This window comes from Corvus cornix, chromosome 15 (genome assembly GCF_000738735.6).
Source record: "Corvus cornix cornix isolate S_Up_H32 chromosome 15, ASM73873v5, whole genome shotgun sequence".
Taxonomy (NCBI): Eukaryota; Metazoa; Chordata; class Aves; order Passeriformes; family Corvidae; genus Corvus; species Corvus cornix.
In genome coordinates, this window is record NC_046345.1 from 4276064 (window position 1) to 4294693 (window position 18630).

Genomic DNA, 18630 nt, shown 5'->3' on the forward strand with positions numbered 1-18630 from the left:
AACAGCCTGACTGTGCAAAGGCAAACCCAGCTCCAGTAGATCCCAGCTCCAGGACATCCCAGCCCAGCAGGTTTTCCAGCTCACTGGCCACATGTGGGATAATACCTGATTAAACCCATCCAGGATCTGCTTCCTCACTGCTGTGTCCCATATCCAGCACATCAGAGGCCAGTCCAAGGGAAAGCAGAGAGGTTCCCCATCCCTGGAAGTGTTCCCTTAGGTCATGTTTGGATGGGGTTTGGAGCAACCTAATCCAGTGGAAAGTGTCCCTGCCCACGGCAAGGGGTGGGACTGGACGAGCTTTAAGGTCCCTCCCAACCCAAATCACTTTGGGATTCTGATATTCCATGAAAACAAGTCCCTCTGGCTCTGCTCCAGGCTGCCCCAGGCACACAGGGAGAATGACCCAACTCAGCCTGGCAGAAGGAGGTGAACAAATGAGTTGTGGTTGCTGTCAGTGCCACGAGAGCCCTGTCTGTTTACTGGGATCAACTGGAGCTTGAGCCTGCTGGAGAGTGAGGACCCAGGGACAGGGGACACAAAGGGAACCAACCCAGCTGGAACGGACGGAGGGTTCTGTGCCATCACCCACAGCTGAGCCCGGGGATCCCAGGGATCCCTTGGGAGCTGAATTCATTTTTGTCTCTCTGGGAAAAGCCAAGTTTGCCTGTTTCCACCAACCATTCCTGGAATCCTTCACTGAGTCACCATCCTCCAGTGGGACTGGATGGACACTCGGTGCCTTGGCAAACTCTGTTCTCAGCAGAACACCCACCTCCCACACACAATTATCAACAACCTCTTTGGCCTTTTCCATCAGCCTGAGTTTCCTGGCTTTCTTTAAGGAATTACCCACTCCTGTTTTCCCCTCAGTCTCCAAACGAGCAGCCTGGAACATGGTGGAGCACTGCAGTGACCTCAGAGCTGTGACCCTCAGTGACAGCCGAGCCCCACAGTGCTCACTTGTACTGCACCAAGCATGGACTTGGACATCTATTCCTGACCCCGGGAATGGGACCTGCTTCCCAGGATACTTAAAATATTCGGTTGTAAAAATGTGTTGCACATTTACCTGTGTTCAGGTGAGAAACCTGCTCAGACAGACCACAAACCCCCATTGCTTCCACAGCCTCACAGAGTCTATCCTGAAAATACACTGAGACCTGGATGAGGCACGTCTCAGATCCTTCCACATTCCCACAGACTCTGCCACCTGCCCTGTGCCCAGGGACAGGTTTGTGGCACACCAGACGAGCTTGTCCTCACCTGAGCTCTGTTACATTCCCTGACAAGAGCGGGATCATCCCTTGAGGAGCCACACCTGAAGCAGGGCTGTTCCTCATCCAAGGTCACTGCAGATGGGCTCTTCCCATGGTTTTGTTCATTTATTCCAGCTACATTCCTTTGTCACCAGTCAATGTACAATGGGCAGGAAAAGTCCTGCTCAGCTGTCAGGGAGTGGCTCCATCCCAAAGGCAGCGCTTCCGACTCCGGTTGGGGCCACCCCACCGTGAGGACGTGCCCAGGAAACGGAGCAGGGACACACCTGGATCCATGCAGAGAACCACAGGAGCAAGAACCTCCCCACTCCAACAACAGGCAGAGAGCTCAAAGTCCCTGGCAGTGCCAGAGAAGTCCAATTCTGCTCCAAACCACGAGGATTTATATATTGGACTTGATAAGCTTGGAGGTCTTTTCCAACCTTAATGACTCTGTGATTTACATTTCTGCTACAAGGTCCCAGCTCTGCAGCAAACACCACCCTCCCTGCTCCAACTACCCACCTGGGATGGGAGAAACAGGCAGGAATTACTTCCCAAGCAATCCATTCCTATTAATTCTCCAGGAACAGAACCCAACTGGAAAGCCTGGGTCGGTTTGCCAGAACCACATTTTGGTGGTGGTTTTGATGGCTAAAAGTGCAATGCAGGCATTCAATCCATAGTGTAGGGTATGGAATCCACCCTGTGCCAGGCCAGGGCCACACTAAGTATGAACCTCTTGGTTTTAGGCATCAAGAGCTCAGTGTTTTAATGACAGCTGATGCTGGGCTGCAGTCACTTGGCATTTGCTTGGCACGGGACATTTTAAGCTGAAGAGCTGACCATGCAAGCACGACAGACTGAAGAGAAACCCCTCCTGCTAAACTTCCAAGGATATTTGGATCAAAGGCCTCTCCGTCCAGAAAGTTTTTATGAGTGTGAGCAAAGAGCAGCAGAAACACAATTTGCTGAGGTTCAACCCCAAACTCCTGCAGTTTGACACGTGACGTTGGCAGTGATGGTGGTCAGCTTTCCATGCTTCAGGCTCGGAGGTTTTGTGAGACATTTTGCTCCTATCCTTCATTCTTCCAGCAGGTTTCCACGTCCCCTCATTCCTGTGACTCCCCTGGGGAATGAGATCCTCTGCCCACCATCTCCTGGCCCCATTCCTTGTGGCTGGACTCCTGGAGGCCACGGCCCTTGGTCTCGATGGGCAGGAAGCAGGAGGCCAGGGCAGCCAGCAGGCAGCAGCCACTGTAAACCACCAGAGTCAGATAGACTGAGGATTCCAACATCACCTGCAGGAAAAAGGCAGGGAATGCAAAACAGCACCTCAGCATGGAAATACAGACACTGATGGAACAACAGAAATTTTAATTGTAGAACTGGGGAAAGAGTTTAACTTGAAGCTTCTGGCAAGGAGGGAGAGGGACATTTTATAGATAGTGCCAGGACAAGGAACAGTGGTTTTAAACTCTCAGAGGACAGGATTAGACTGGATTTTAGGAAGTGGGAGGCACTGGCACAGGCTGCCCAAAGAAGCTGTGGCTGTCCCATCCCTGGAAGTGTTTGGATGGGGCTTGGAGCAACCTGGGATAGTGGAAGAAAAGCAGGTTCTCCATCACCTTCACAGAATCATGGAATTGTTAAAGCTGGAAAAGACCTTCAAGATCACCAAGTCCAAGCTTCCTGTGCCTCCAATCTCAGAGGAGAAGGGATTTACCTGTGCAATGAACGGGGTTATGAGGGCTCCCACTCTGGCCATTCCACTGCACGTTCCCAGGCCCAAAGCACGTGTGGCTGTGGGATAAACCTGTGGAGAAAGCGTCATCCCATCAATCCCAGTGGGAAGTTCTCCTCCTTCCACTCCTAATGGGAATTAGTAAGTGGTGCCACAGCACATTCTGTTAGACAGTGACAATGGGATCAACTCCAATCTGGGGTGAGGTTCATTGGGAGCAGGTCATCAAAATGAATGTCCCACCCTGTTCTCACTCCCCTTAAATATTCCCATCACCACAACATCCCCCTTACCTCAGGGGTGTAAACATAGGCAGCCTGAAATCCTCCTGAAATAAAAGCTCTTGCAATGAAGAGCAGCACAGTAAGAACATTTCTGTGAGAAGAAAGAGGAGAGCAGAGTTTGGGAACGTCCAGTACAATCTGCTGGGTTCACTTGGCATTCACTTTTATTTCCCTCCCAAACTCTGGTGAGAAAACCCAACCCCAGCCTTAAATCTTTCTCCAGCTGAGCACGACCATCCCACAGCTTTTCAAACCACCACTCCCAGTTCTCCCACCACAAACAAGAGAGAACATGGATGAATCCAATACTCCAGTTGTTCCCTGTGCTAGACTCACCTTCCAATGCAGAGAAAGAGCAGGAGGCTGCAAAAGGAGAAGACAAGGAAGGACAGGGCCATGGTTTTCTTGCGGCCGATGCGGTCGATGATCCACAGGGTCACCAACACACCTGTGGGAAGAGAGCAGGAGACCCTTGGGAATCGAGCAAAGTGGGGCTGCAGCAGATTTAACACAGCCTGGGTGGTTTTGATTGGAAATTTTGGTCTCTCTTTCCGACCCTTCGCTGGCCCCAGGCAGGGCTGTAGGATGGATTGCTACTGGTGTCATGTGAAACAGGAATTCCGTGTCCCAGCTGCTGAGTCCTGCTCCATGCTCCCAGATCCACAAATCCACACTCCCATCCAGGGATTACTGATGTGAATGCCTAAAACACCTGCTTATGGCTCACTGGAAGAACTTTTGTTCAACTTCTGGCCATTATTCCCTGCTGGATGGAAGGGCTCCTTAGAACATGGTATTTTGTTTCTATTCTGTTATTTAGCTGTTGCCACTGAATTATTTCTCAGCTGCTTTTTGATAGGAGATAGATCAAGCTCAGTAAATCTCACATTGTTATGTCTTCCCTCCAATGCAATTTTCCCAGATCCTTTTGAAGGCTGATGCACAGCAGGAGTGAGGATTATTCCAGCATCAGTGTCACATGCAGAGCTATCCTGTCAATATTTCTCACTCCCCCCTCAGTGTGAGGATCAAACCAGACCTTTCAGCCCAGCACCACTCCAAGGTACACACTCCTTTTTCTGGGAATCCTTCCCAAAATGTCTGCTTGGCAGCACACTCCTCTTAGGAATGACTGTGCATATTTATCAGTCATCCTTGCAAATTATCATTAATTAAATGGCTTCTCCCTGAGCTTTTAGCCCTGAAATTATGATCCAGAAGAGTGAAAATCACCTGATCCCTGTCTGTAGTGTTGTTCCAATCAGATGAACACTGATCTGAGGGATCAATGGCTGTTTCACACTACTTTGCTTGCCCTATGCCAGAGTGTCCACTGAAATTCACTGGAATTGCCCGAAAATCACAGGATCGGGACTGAAGCTGGACACAGAGATTTAGGGAGCAAGGTCTCCATGGATTCATTGTACCCATCATCCTTTGAAAATACTTCTGGATAGTCATTTATGGATAGAAATTCCAGTGTTTCCCCCTCTTGGATTTAGTTGGTTTTCCTCTTCCTGAAGAGGAACCCACAGTCAGAGGGGCCATTCCAGAGCAATGACTGATTTTTTATGGAGTGATCCCAGGCCAGGGAGGACCCAGAGCCACAGCAAGGAGCTCTGAGTGCTGTGGGAAGCATCAGGCCAGACATCCCAGTTCCACTGCTGCTGCCAGAGCCCATTCCCACACCCTGAGCCATTCCAAGGAAAAACTGGGGCTTCTCCTCGCTCCTTACCAGGGAATTCTGACAGGGTTGTCCAGAGCAGGTCAGTGTAATCTTCCTCTGTCAGGTACTCACAGGTCAGGCTGCACTTGGCTTTAACTTCCTGCCTTCTGCTGGATACTGGAGGGAAAAAAGCACAAATATTTAATGTATTTTAAGCAAACTCTTCCCTGTTTACCTTCCTGCTGTGTCTCTATCACTCTTACTGCTGAAATTTAGGAAGGGATGCACTGGAAGGACTGGCATGGATTCACTGCACCCACCATCCTTTAAAATACTTCTGGAAAGTCGTTTAGGGATAGAAATTCAAGTGATCCTGCCCCTTTGATTTAATTGTTATTCCTCTTCTGAATGCTTGATGTGCTGCTGGGATGGAATTCAGAGTCAGAGGGGCATTGGAGAGCAATGCTTGGTGATTTTACCTGGAAACACGGATCATTTATAATGTTTTCTGTGACAGGATGTCTCAGCTCAGTGAAAATTCCATCTCCTTATCAGCTGTACAGTCTGAATTATTTTCCAGTCCAGGGCTCAGGACACAATTAATTCCAATAATTCAGTTTCTCCCAACACAAATTGGGATCCCAACACTTCCCACACTCTGGGAATACTGAATTACCCCATGTCCTTATAAAACCAAGGGTTTTTAAGGGCTGCATCCTTCTCTGGGGAGGCAACATTGAGTCAGAGCTCTCAGAGCTCATCACTGCTCTTCAACCCTGGCATCTGGGGCTGCTCCAATGCTCCCCACCCTCCTTTTATAATTTCCCAACTTTCAGGCAGTTTTCCCTAATTACAAGTGCTCTGAATGCAATCATTCCTCCCCTGGGGAATCAAACTGTTCAAGCCTCTTCTTAACTGAGTCAAAGCACCTTTCTTCCCCCCCCACCCCAAAAATTCTGCAACACAAAGGATGTCGATTTCCCACCATTCTCTTTTTTCTCAGCAGGTTTTCCCATCTTGAGAACCCAGGAGCTCCACAGGAGCAGCAGTTTCTCTCTCTCAGAACTAATTAGGCCTGTCAAATCTGCAAACTTATATTGATTCAATCACTTTTTTTTTTTAATCAAGAAGAACAGATAACAGGTCTGCCTGGAAGGTTGTCTTGCTGTTTTACATTTTGGGCTCAAAACCACTGCAGGATCTCTCTGCAGTGGGCAGAGATGTGGAAACATTTAAAATAAACTTAAAACTCGACCACATTCCTTTCCCAAAATACCAGCAGAAGGTGATCTGATAAAAGATCTTCCAGCAGTTTTAACAGGACATATGTAGAAAGAAAAGATGGAGCAATACTCACTGCTGCAAACATCTCCTGCTTGGAAGAGCTCTGTAGTTAATAAAACTAACCCATAATAAGAAAAAGCATTGGAAAACCTGCAAGGAAGCAAATGAGAGAGGAAGTTTCAGCTGGTCCAACTTAAAAAAACCACCACGAATCAGAAGTCCTACCTCAAAGCTGTTTCAGCAATCAGAAAATTAAAGGGCAATTTGGGAATGATTGGGTGGTTGAATAAATTACAAATCAATACAGGTTGGGGTTTTTTTGGTTGGTTGGTTTTTTTTCTGAGGAGGAAGTTGCTGGATTTGAGTAAAATCCCTTCAATAAACCCCATTTAGAGCTGTGCTGGCACTGAACCTTTAGGTTTTCTCTTACCAAATGAACCAGAGCAACAACGTGGTCCAGCGGAAATGGGGGGTGAAAAGGTCCCTCATTTTGCCTCGGTCCTCCTGTTGGGAACAAGCAGAAGTTGGATGATGAGGGACAGCTAAAGTGTCAAATTCCATCTTGTCTCACGAGTTCAGATCCGGGAATTCTGACCTGAGCTCTTCAGCAACCTTAAGGTTTGGTTTTCTTTCATAACAGTGAGGTTAAATAACATTAATGCCCATTTTAAAGCTGCTTTTTACTTCCAAATGAGAAATTACCTTTTCCTCAGTGGGAAAGAGGCCGAAATGATCAAACCTCATTTTTTTTAATGCCTAGCTGAGACCTTAAAATTGAACAGAACATTGATTATTTGCTTACAAACACCCCTAGTTTCACTGTTACTGTGACCTGCACGTACCTGTCTGGAAATCACCAGTTTTCCCAAGGGCATTGGAGCTCCATTTTCCGTGGCTATCCTCTTCAAAGTGGCCAGAGCTTTCTCCTGGTTCCCAGATAACACATCATACCTGGCACTTTCTGGCAGCCACTAAGGGAGCAAAGCAGGTCACACACACAGGAGGGTGTCACAACCAGCAATGGGATTTTCCTCGGGGGAATCTCAGTGACTCCAGCAGATTCTCACATAACAAAAGGATTACAGGACTAAGCTTGAAGAATTCCAAGAATTATCTCATCAGGCTTTAAAAATTGCAACCCCCCCACTTTCCCCATGACCTCAGAACTCTTTCCCTTCCATTCCTCTGGGTTTATCCTTGAGAAGTGTTGGGAATTTTTGCAGGTTTTTGACATGATCCCTTCCCTGTAGGAATGGCAAAGCATCCAGGGCAGATAACAAGATTCTAGCATTCCAAAATTTATGGGTTTAAGCTCCTTTTAATTTAGAACAAGCTTGTGAGCACCTGGATAACTGGAGGTATTCCTGAAAAATTAAGGGAAATTATAGGTGCTAAACCACCTGACAAGGACATTTATCTATGAGGAGACTGAGTGATTGGCAAATATATCACCTAATAAATAATAAAATAAAAAATATATCACTGAAGCTCAGGTTTAACTTATTCTGGAATCTCACCTGCACTCTGCAGATTCTGTCCCTGATTTGGGAGGATTTTTAAGTGGAAATTGATTCTAAAAGTGACAAAATCAAAAGAGCATTTAGGGAAATAGCAACAGCTTTTGGTAAAATGCTGATTCCACTGAGCTTAGTTGAAACAAAGTCATTAAATTGGAGAGGGTTCCAGGCCTGATTTCACAAAATTCCAGCCCACCATTGTCCTCCAGCCGTTACATCAACACAGCTCTCCCTGGAATGTTTTTCCCAGCACCCTGTTGAAACTGCATTTTTTGGTCATTATTTCAGTTATTTCACAGAAGAGAGCTCAAAACTGTCCTGATTTTCTTCAGCTGGGTCACAGAATGGGGTAGAGGAGCGGGAGTTGCAGGAATTCACATGAATCCTTGAGGAATACCTACAAAACACAGGCCAGCAAAGAGCAGGAGTGGAAGGGCAGAGAGGATGAGGAGCCAGCGCCAGCCGAGTGTGGGCATCACCACCACTGCCAGGAGCACTTCAAACACAGTCCCAAGGGCCCAGAACACCTGGAAGAGGGAAAACCAACGACAAAATGAGGATAGGAGTGCCCCCAAGGCCTCCTCTTTGGAGCATTCCAGGCTGTGCTCAGCAGGGATGGCTGGAGAGAGAAATTCCCGGGGTGCCAATTCTGCCTTGAAATGCTCCAAGGACAAAATTCTGCCCTGTGTGACTGTGACACATTGGAATGAAGATGTGGAGCTGAATTCAGCACTGCATTTGTGGGGCTGTCAGCTCTCCAAATCCATCACTGAGATGAGTTTCACCACAAAATCATGGATACCCAGTTCCCACCTTGTGCTCACTCTGCAGCCCTGGGTGCAAACTAATTTGGAAAAAGGCAAATTCACCACCAAGAGTGGAGTGTGACAAGAAAAATTTCTGCTGCTTTTGGAGCTGGGCTGGTCCCAGAGCTCAGGAGTGACTCAGCTCCACACCAAGGTGGACAGGCAAGGTCTGGCTGCAGCTCTGAGGGGATTTCCAGGCAGGAGGATGGAAGGGATGTGACCAACAGAAGGATTTATCCCTCGAGGATCAGAATGCAGCTACTCACCTCTATTAATAAAATGCATTTTGCTCTGGCTTTCATTGGAAGGAATTCAGCATATAAAGTTACCCTGAAAGAGGGAACAGAGAGGAAAATGTCAGGTTAGCACAGAGAGGAAAATGCCACAGCAGACAGAGGTTCAAAATCCCCTTTGCCTCTTAATTAAAGAGCTAAACCCAGAGCAGTAACTCAAAGCTCTCCCTATCCCCAGAGCCAGCCAGGCTCTGACACTGGGTCACATTCCCCTTCCACTCCAGAACAAACCCTCCAACACTGAAAGAGAGGACACAATCTGTTCTTTTTGTGTGGTTTTGTGGCCCCACAGTTGTCAGTTAAATGCAGATCTTGATGCTTATGTTCTCATAGCCCTGCTCTGAGCCAGAGCACCATTTAAAATACCATTTTATCTGCTATTTTCAGTGTGGTCCATCAGAATTCAACGCAAACTCTTGCTGGATAAAGAATTCCTTCAGGGCTTTACAACTGGCTCAGAGAATTCCCATCAGTCTCTTGTGCCAGGGTTCAATTCTCCAAGAGGGGAATACTTTCATGTCACTGGTATAAAATAATTTGCATTCTTTTATTGTGGGATTCAAAGAGCGACCACTGAGGCTTTTTTTCATGCCTGTGCCAAGGAGTGATGGCAGAGCTTCTCCAGGAGGAATTCCTGAGGGGGAATTCAGGCAGCAGCCAGTCCAGGCTCTGTCATCTCCTTCAAACTGGTAAGGCTTGGCTTTGCTCTGTTTGCATTCCATTGACTCAGCCTGTTCCTGCCTCCAAACTCCTCAGGCTTCCTTTGAGGTTTGGGACAAAATTCCTACTAACTTCAAGAGTGGATTGATCTCTGAGGAGCTGCCCAGGACTCAGTTCATGGAAAGTATAAAGTTTCACACATTATCTCATTCAAGCAGTGATTTAGGGAACTCAAATCATGTCTTGAAGTGTAGCTCAGGTCCCTCTGTAGTGCAGAGAAAACAGGAGCTGGTGAATGACCCTAACAAAAGAAGGACATGGAATTGTTGGAGCCAATCCAGAGGAGGAAATGACACTCATTCCATGGAGATCCAGGCACTCACCCCCAAAATCACACAGCCTGCTTAAGGATATCAGAAAGGAACTACTTTTCATCCTGCTTCATCCATGTTTACCCCTCTGTCAAATAAATCCTTGTTCTAGTCAGAACAGGAAACAGACTCAGGGAGGATGGGATCCACTTGGAGATCTGTAACTGGCTCTGTTTTTTCTCTCATGAAGACACAACCTCAGTGAGCCAAGTCAAGTGGCCCTGGCTGGGATGTACCTGCAGCTCTGGATTTTTTATCTGGGAGTGGCAATGGAAAAGCCACTGACTTGCTTTGGGAAGGAATCTGTGAGCCATCAATCCAAGTCAGGCTCTGCCTGCTCCAAAACAGCACCTCCAGAAGGCAAAATATCAATTATTGATAAGGATAAAAGACTACCCAGAGAGAGAATGGCTGTACCCTTCCCTTTACATTTCTAATTAAAAGCCATGGGCAGGGTTATTTACTGCAGGTGGAAAATTTATGGATCCCTCTCTTCAGTGAAAGGAACCACACAGGGATAGAGAAATATCCTGACACTGCCTTCTCCTTCTGAGCCATCCCAGCATCTCCAGTGCTCCAGGTTTGGGCTGGGTGGGCTTGGAATTCCAGCTCAGGGTGAGATGGGGAAGTTCAGGCTCTGACTGAACAATAATCTGGGGTTTTAAAATCACAGTCAGGGCTCAGCTCTGCCTCTAAATGTTGGCGTTTAGGTCATGACCTGCCTTGCAACAAGGCCAAGGGTTGGGGTCGCTGAACAGAAACAAGACTTCAGTTTAACATGAGAATTTTGTAAGAAAGAAATAGAAATGAGGAAGTTTGGATTTGTGAATATTTACTTACGACTGAGGCACTCCTCCAATCCCAAAGCCCACCAGGCCCCTCAGTACCAGGATCCAGCTGTAAATGGGAGCAAATCCACTGAGGATTCCGTAGTAGAGAGTCCACAACACGCTGATCTTTAGGCCCTGCGTTCAGCAAGAGTTAAAAATCACTGTAACACAAATTAAAGTGTAAAACAGAGCTTCAAATGCCTTGTATTTCATAGGAGCTCAGTCCTGGATGTGCTTAATGCTGCTTTGTACATGTGGACATTTGGGAACACAAAATCCTAGAATGGGTTGGGTTGGAAGGGACCTTAAAGTTCATCCCATTCTACCCCCTGCCACGGGCAGGGACACCTTCCACTGTCCCAGGGTGCTCCAAGCCCCATCCAACCTGGCCTTGGACACTTCCAGGGATCCAGGGGTAGCCACAGCTTCTCTGGACAGCCTGTGCCAGTTGCACTGAAATGTGCACGCTGCAGAAATGTTGGGATATATCCCAGTAGGAGCTGCAGACTTACTGTTTTCCTCCCATACTGGTCTGAAATGTTTCCCCAGAGCGTGGAGCTGGACATCATTCCCACAAACACCACCTGTGAAACAGCAGGGAAAAAAATCTTTCCCTTAACAACAAGTGAAAATTCCAGTGTGACAGACACAGAACACAAACTTCCAGTGAAACCAGGACATTTCACCCCAAAACAGAGCGAGATGTGCAGGAGGTCAGAGAATGGGTGGGGTTGGAAAGGATCTTAAAGATCATCCAGTTCTCTTTGGGTTGGAGCAGGCAAGCAACAAAATGCCTCCTCAAGTCAGCTTTGCATTAAAAGATCCACCAGTGACAACCCAGACAGTCCCAGTTTGGGCTGGACTGGGCACACTGGTATTGTCCCATTGTGAGTCCAGCCCTGGAAGACACAGAGCTCTCCAATTCCAAGGAAAATATTCCTGAATAAAAGCAGAGGAGCTGTTGGTTGAGATCTGCATGGCAGAGCTCTCCTCCAGCCCCCTACCACCATCCCCAGCAGCTCTCAGGTTTGAAGGGAGACAAAATTACACCTTGAAAGTTTAGAAAAGTCTGAAGTGTGGAAGAAAATACCCTGAAGCCTTTTCAGAGGTGACACTCTCATGCTGAGCTGCAAGAAGGACCCTCTGCATTCAGGGATAGGACATTCACGGGATTCAAGGACATCATTTCAATCTGCTGAGCATTTTTACCATTTTACACAATCAAAGGGCATGAAAAATAAAGGAGAAAGAAATGCAGGGAATAAAATCCCTGCATTACCAGTGGCCTATGCTGAGAGAAGAGTCCCAAATTTGTTTTTTTATCCCTAAAGGCATTGCAGCATTCCAAAATCACAGCACCATACTTGGAGGTGGTGTTATAAGATCTCTGCTTCCAAAGATCACTGCATAATCCCAGAATCATTTGGGCTGGAAAAGACCTCTGAGATCATTGAGTCCAATATCAAAAATCAACTGTTTGTTCTCTCTCAGGGCTCTCAGTCTGTCAGAGAGCTGAAACGTGGGGAGAGAGAAAAAATTTCAAGCAAGGTAATAAAAATTCATTGTTCTTTTTAAAATTAATCAAATAGTTTGAATTTTAGGATGAATCTGAGTGAATTCATAGATTCTCCTGGAAATTACATGAAACTTGGAGCCTGCAACTTGCAAAGTGCCCTCAGTTGTCACCGAATTTCATTACTTCAATCTTTTAAAAAAACCCCTCCTATAAATCTCTTTTAAAAACTCCTATAAACTTCCAAGCTGAAGGCAATCTGCAAGTGCCACAAAGAGATTGAATTTTGGGGGATACAAAGCAAAATGTCTGGATAACAATGATGGAAAAAACCTCAGGGAAGACAGGAGCTGTCAGATATTTTTCCTACCGAGGTGAGCAATGCAACCTGCCAGCTGGGTAAGCGCCACTCACAGTGCAGCTGAGGAGCAAGGATACTTAAAATCATCATTTCCATGGCATCTGCCATCTGTAGGGGGAAGAGAAAGCAAAATCAACAGCTGCCTGCAAATCAGGTGGATTTAGGAGTCAGTAATAGGCCTTGGTGACATTACTGTGCCATTCCCACCTTGTGGTTGAACAAAATATTTAACATTTAACCTCATTTCTGGTTGTCAGCACATTTAGTAACTCTGGCAGAGAGGATCCAAAGAGCCAAATCCAAGGATTTTGGGGAGCTTTGGCTGGTCAGTGACTCGGGTTCAGTCACTTCCACAGTGCAAATTCCAGCTTTCAGCTCCTTTGCACATGGATTCAGTCAGGATTGTTTAATACCTTGTAACCTATTCCCTTAAACACTCCTGGATTTGGATAGATCACCTGCAAAGCAAATTCCACAGCTGATTTAGGATCTAAGCCATGGCAGATTCCAGCCTTTTATATGGATAAAAGCCAGTAAATACAGCTCCAGGTATCAGGATCCTAAAATACACCACAGGAGGTGGAAAACAGCGCTTCAGAAAGAGCAGAAAAATGGAAACCAAGACTTTTTTTGTTGTTGATATCAAGGTTAAAAGTGGAAGTGCTGGGTTGCTGTTCCTCTGAAACTGAGATTACAGCAATCCTGACTGATACAGACAACAGAGATTGCAGCTGATGGGAGGAATGTGGCAAAATCACTGCAGGAAACCTCAGGCTCTGCAGGAGTAGCCTGGAATCTCTTTCATTCGAAACCAAATTTGAAGTGGAGAATCAAAATGGGTTTCCAAACCCTGGTTTCTAAAAACTTCAGAGACAAAGAAATCCATCATTACCTCTCACAACAAGGCTGAGTCCTGCTGTTATTGTAGAATTTCCAGTAAAATTCCTGCTTTATTGTACATTTATCTGTTGGGAGACTCTCAGTCCCCATTATTTGAAATCCCTGAGTTTCTCTAAGGGATGACCATGCAACAGATCCTGATCCCAGTTACTTGCCCATGCTAATCCAGTGATGACAGAGAGCTTCCACTGGAACTTCCCAAATCCAATGGCTTCCACCGCATCTTCCACCATGAAAGTATCTGGAGAGAAAACAATTCCAGTGGATTCCTTTCGAATAAAAGCCAGCCCTTGAGAGAGAATTTTTCTGGTTTAATTGCTAATTAATTGGTTAATCTGCTGAGATCTCAAATATCTAACAGAGCTACTTAGTTTTTGTACAGTTCCTACTCAAGAAAATCTCTGTGTTCTTCCAAAGCCAAAATAATCCTAATTATTCCTAGAATATTTTAATCCCATGGAGGTAAATCACTGTGGCACCCACAAATTCAACCCATGTTCAGCCTCTTCCTCCTTGGAGTGACTCCTCCAGCCACTGAAGTGGGGAGAAACAGCTCTGCCACAGCCCACAGCAGTGCTAGGAGCTGCAGGGAGTATTTTAGTGCAACCTGTCATTACTTAAATCAAGAATTTCTCCAAAACACACAAATCTTAAACCCTGCTTTTGTTAAAAATGCTGCTGGTTGTTTCCCATCCACTGCCATGACCTCTTTAGTTTGTTCCAGCTGGAGGTGCTGAGATGTCTCAAATTCCTTTGCTCAAATGCCTAATGAAATGACCAAGAAAAGCACATTTTTGGTATTTGAGTTGTTTAAATCAATTTAAGTCTCACAATTCTAACACTCACAGCACTTTGAAAAGGACATTCCTCAGCAAAGCTTTGGCTCAGAGCTGTGAGATCCCCACAACACCACAAACCAGGAGGAAATCAAACCAAATCCAAGGGATGAAGCACAGCACAGAGGTCCATAAATAAGATTAATACCAAATTTTCACGCCGTGCTAAGACAAACCCAATATTTCTCACCTCTCCTAAAGCAGTGCTGCCTCCAGGCAGGAAGCACAGGCTGGGATGGACATTCCTGTTGTCCTCTAGGAAAAGAGGAGACAGGAACTCTGCAGATTCATCTCAACCTTGAAGGAGAGCCAGGTGTAGCTGCTCCAGCAGCACTGAGCAGTTCCAGAGGGAACTAAGGCAAATTCCAGTGTGGAAAAGGGGCTGGCAGCTGGATCCACAAGTCCCTAACAGGAGTATCCAGCAGGGGGGACACAAAAAGGAACACAAGGAGCATCCCACAGGGAATGGGCTGATCAAATCCTGGTTTTCAGCTGTAACAGAATTTCCCTGTGTTACTGTTTTTATCTGGGGATCCTTAACTTCTCCAAACCCCCTGTACCCAGCCTGACAGGGATGAAGGGGCCACACCTTTCTCCCGAACCTTCTCCTTGCAGGAAAACAAGAGAGCTTGCTCACCATCCGTGGGGTTGGCAAATTCCTTGGGCACTGCAGCTCCATCCCCCAGCTCCACGGGCTCCAGCTCTGTCCTCACCCCCTCGATCTGCACCTCGTGCTCTCCCGAAATTCCATCCTCGTCCGACCTCGAGCTCTCCCCAGTGCGGCGGAACTTCACCACCCTGAAACCACAGAATCTGGGATGGATCCTTCCAGGGGTGTTTTCCAGCTTGGAGCTCTGCTTGGTGAGTCTTGAAGCCCTGTTTAATCAAGCAGCATCCAGGTTTCTCCTCATTCCCTGTCTCCATTCTCCACAGGGAATGCTGGGATTTGTGTTTGGATCTGGTTTCGGGTATCCTACGTTGGGATGGGATTTAATCCTTGTCCTTGGATACAGAGGTTGTTATTGTGCTATCCACAAAGTTATAAAACCACAGAGGTCATAAAAATATGATGGAATGATGCATATTTAATGAGATCCATGTTTTGTGTGCCTGGATTTAATTGGGAATTAGGCATTGCCACGTCATTGATTTTCAGGGGTTTTGTCCTGGCAGGAAGAGCCCAAATTCCATTTTCTGAGTTGTTTTTGTGATTAAAAGTGAAACTCCTGAAATGCACCAGAATTTGAAATATTATTTAGTGAGTGACAATTAATGAGCTCATTCAGGGAATGGATGGATTTTTTTCCATCAGGATGCTGATTCTGTGACTCCGCTTTCATCTTAAACAGAATTATTTAATAGCATGTAATTCATTAAATATCTGTATTTTAAGCCCAGAATTTGCTAAATTGACACAGCTTTGATGTTTTGCTCAGAGTGATTTGCTTCCTTTCCACAGAAAAGGTTCTTTTCCCATCTAGGAAGTTTTCTGTGGCCAAAGATTTGGGAACAGATCCACCAGATTTAACAGAACAGATCCCCCAAGCTTCCTTCACTTTATCTGCAGCACAGTGTAACTTTTTCCCCTTGGAAAGCGACAATTCCCTGGATTTAAGTGAAATCCTTTTTTTGGAAATAGATTAAATTATCACAGAATCACAGCGAGGGAGCTTAAAGATCGTTCCAGCTTTGGAGGTGATGGATCCCATAAAATCTGAGAACCACAAATCCAGGCAGAGATTGCCAGGTTCCTCAGCACAGGAAATAAAAATACAGGTGTGTAATTTAGGAATATGTGAAACAAACTGATACAAATGACAGGAAAAAACCTCCACGGGGATCATTTTTATTCCACACTTGCCAAATTTTTCACATCTGGGACATCTCAGGGAGCTGCTGCATTTATTTGCAAGATCTCACAGCACCAAAACACCTGCACTGGAAAGTCCTTTGGGACGTATTCCCAGGTTTTGTCCTTAAAAATGGGGAAAAAAGCTCAATAAAATTCTTTTCCCTGACGAGCTGAAGGCATCCCAGCGAAGGATTGGAAAAGAACTGGAGTTCACGTCCGTTTTCCCAACTTACCAGGAATGTTATGGGACAAGGTGCTCTGTCATCGACAGGAGCTCATGAATATTTAACAGCGACTTGAAACATTCATTCCCTGCCTTGCCGAGCCCAGGATTTATAAATAGGAAGATGTTGCAAAACACCTGAGAATGGAGCATTAGGAAAAAACGGGGTTGGTTTTTAAGGAAGCGTTTGGCATTGAGGGATAAGGAAGGAATTCCTGGCGTTAAAGGTACTAAAGATTTTATCAGGTTTGGGGTTGTTTGTTTCTTGGGGGTTTTTTTTGCACAGATCCAGCACCCACATTCCTGGCAAAAATCAGCATTTTCCTTGTGCAGCAGCGTTTGCCTTTCCCAGAATCACTGGGAATGCCGACGGTCCCCCCAACCCCAGCTTGGCAGGGCAGGTTCTGCTCTGCAATTCCTCCCTGCCAGGGAGGAGGATGGGGAGGAAGAGCCTCCCCAGCACACAGCGTTATTTACAGATAAACCCCCCCTGAAAAGGCAATCCCGACGTCTCCTCTCCCAAAATCTCCTGGCACTTGCACGGTTTTATCCCACCTCTGCTGATTTTCCACCACCATCAAATCCCCCCCGAAATGAGTGAATTTATGTAACAAACAGCTCCCGCATCCCTCGGGATGCCGGACCCGGGCAGCTCCACCGGGAAAATGGCCTGCTTCCCGGGGGCCTAAGCCTCCTCCCGGCAGAATTCCCCGGACCCCGCCGGCATTCCCGCGGCCGGAGGGGCAGGAGCCCCCCCCGGCGCTACTCACGGCAGCTGCTTCAGCTGGAACAAATCCTCCTCCATGGCCGGGCGGCGGCTGCGCTCATCGCTCCCGCATGGCGGGCTCGGGCCGCGGGATGGAGCGGCGGGAGCCGCGGAGAGAGAGGCGGGATGGAGAGGCTGGGGATGCTGGAGAGGCTGGAGAAGCTGGGGATGCTGGAGAGGCTGGAGAGGCTGGAGATGCTGGGGATGCTGGAGAGGCTGGGATTGCTGGAGAGGCTGGAGATGCTGGGGATGCTGGAGAGGCTGGAGATGCTGGGGATGCTGGAGAGGCTGGGATTGCTGGAGAGGCTGGAGATGCTGGGGATGCTGGAGAGGCTGGACAGCTCCGCAGGAACCGCCGGCCCGCGCGCACCCGCTCGGCTCGGCTCGGCTCGGCTCGGCTCGGCTCGGCTCGGCTCGGCTCGGCTCGGCTCGGCTCGGCTCAGCCTGGCACGGCACAGCTCGACCCGGCTCAGCGCGGCTCGGTGCAGCACAGTTCGGCTGCTTTGGCACGGCTGAGCCCAGCTCAGCTCGGTTTGGCTCAGCTGGGCTCAGCTCAGCATGGCTCGGCTCCGTTTGGCACAGCTCAGCTCGGCTTGGTTTAGCTCAGCCGGGCTGGGCTGGCTCAGCTCAGCACAGCACGGCTGCGATCAGCTCACTTGGACTGGTCATGGCTGGGTCTGGCTTAGTTCAGCTCAGTGGGGTTTGGCCCAGCTCGGCTGGGTTTGGCCCGGCTGGGCTCACCTGGACTCGCCGCGGGCGGGTTTGGCTGAGCTCGGCTCGGCTGGGCCCGGCCCAGGCGCGGTTCCCGCATTGCCCCGAGCGGGGCCGCCCTGAGGGGCCGGAGCTGCTCCCGCCCCGCGGGCTTGGATCGGGCCATGGAATCGCTGCCACGGGAAAACCCCCGAGCCCAGGCGCTGCCAGCACCACCACGGCCGTGTCCCCGAGCGTCGCATCCCCAGGGACGGGAAATCCCCAGGGATGGGGAACCCGCGGGCCGGGACTCGCCCCTGCCCCGGGGCTGGACAACCTTTCCAGAAGGATTTGCCCTCAATATCCCAACTAAACCGCCCCTGGAGCGTGCGGGACTGGAATATCCCACTGTTTTCCCGGAGTTTTCAGCCCCGGCCGCGGGGCGACGAGCCCTCGGGGACTGTGAGGGCCGGGCAGGGCGGGGATCCGGCCCGTTACACCGGGACCGGCCCGTGGCTCCTGGGATTTCCCGTCACGGCCGGTGTCACGGCCGGTGTCACGGCCGGTGTCACGGCCGGTACAGGCCCGCTACCCCCCGGTCCAGGCCGCTCGCACCGCCCCGGGCCCGTCCCCGCCGTGTCGCTCCCGGTCCCGCCCCCGCTCCGCCCCCGCCATGGCCGGTCCGCGCCATAACCGGCCCCCCCCGCACCACTTCCGGCGCCTCAGCCCGGCCGGTCCTCGCGCTCCCGCCGTCCCCCCGGCGCCAGCCGGCCGC

At 48.4% G+C, this 18630-nt stretch overlaps 1 protein-coding gene across 1 annotated transcript; it reads right to left on the reverse strand.

The window, feature by feature from the left end:
• Positions 1–1370: 1370 nt before the first annotated feature.
• LOC104688811 (SV2 related protein) lies at positions 1371–17362 on the reverse strand. The gene is made up of 16 exons (XM_039561280.1): positions 17170–17362; positions 14962–15122; positions 13644–13729; positions 12598–12696; positions 11227–11298; positions 10725–10849; positions 8827–8890; positions 8156–8281; positions 7080–7208; positions 6668–6741; positions 6311–6387; positions 5023–5130; positions 3624–3735; positions 3297–3378; positions 2986–3075; positions 1371–2560 (listed from the first exon to the last, which is right to left on the reverse strand). The coding sequence occupies exons 1-16, from the start codon at positions 17202–17204 to the stop codon at positions 2372–2374; spliced, it is 1629 nt and encodes a 542-aa protein (XP_039417214.1). The 5' UTR covers positions 17205–17362; the 3' UTR covers positions 1371–2371.
• Positions 17363–18630: the final 1268 nt, after the last annotated feature.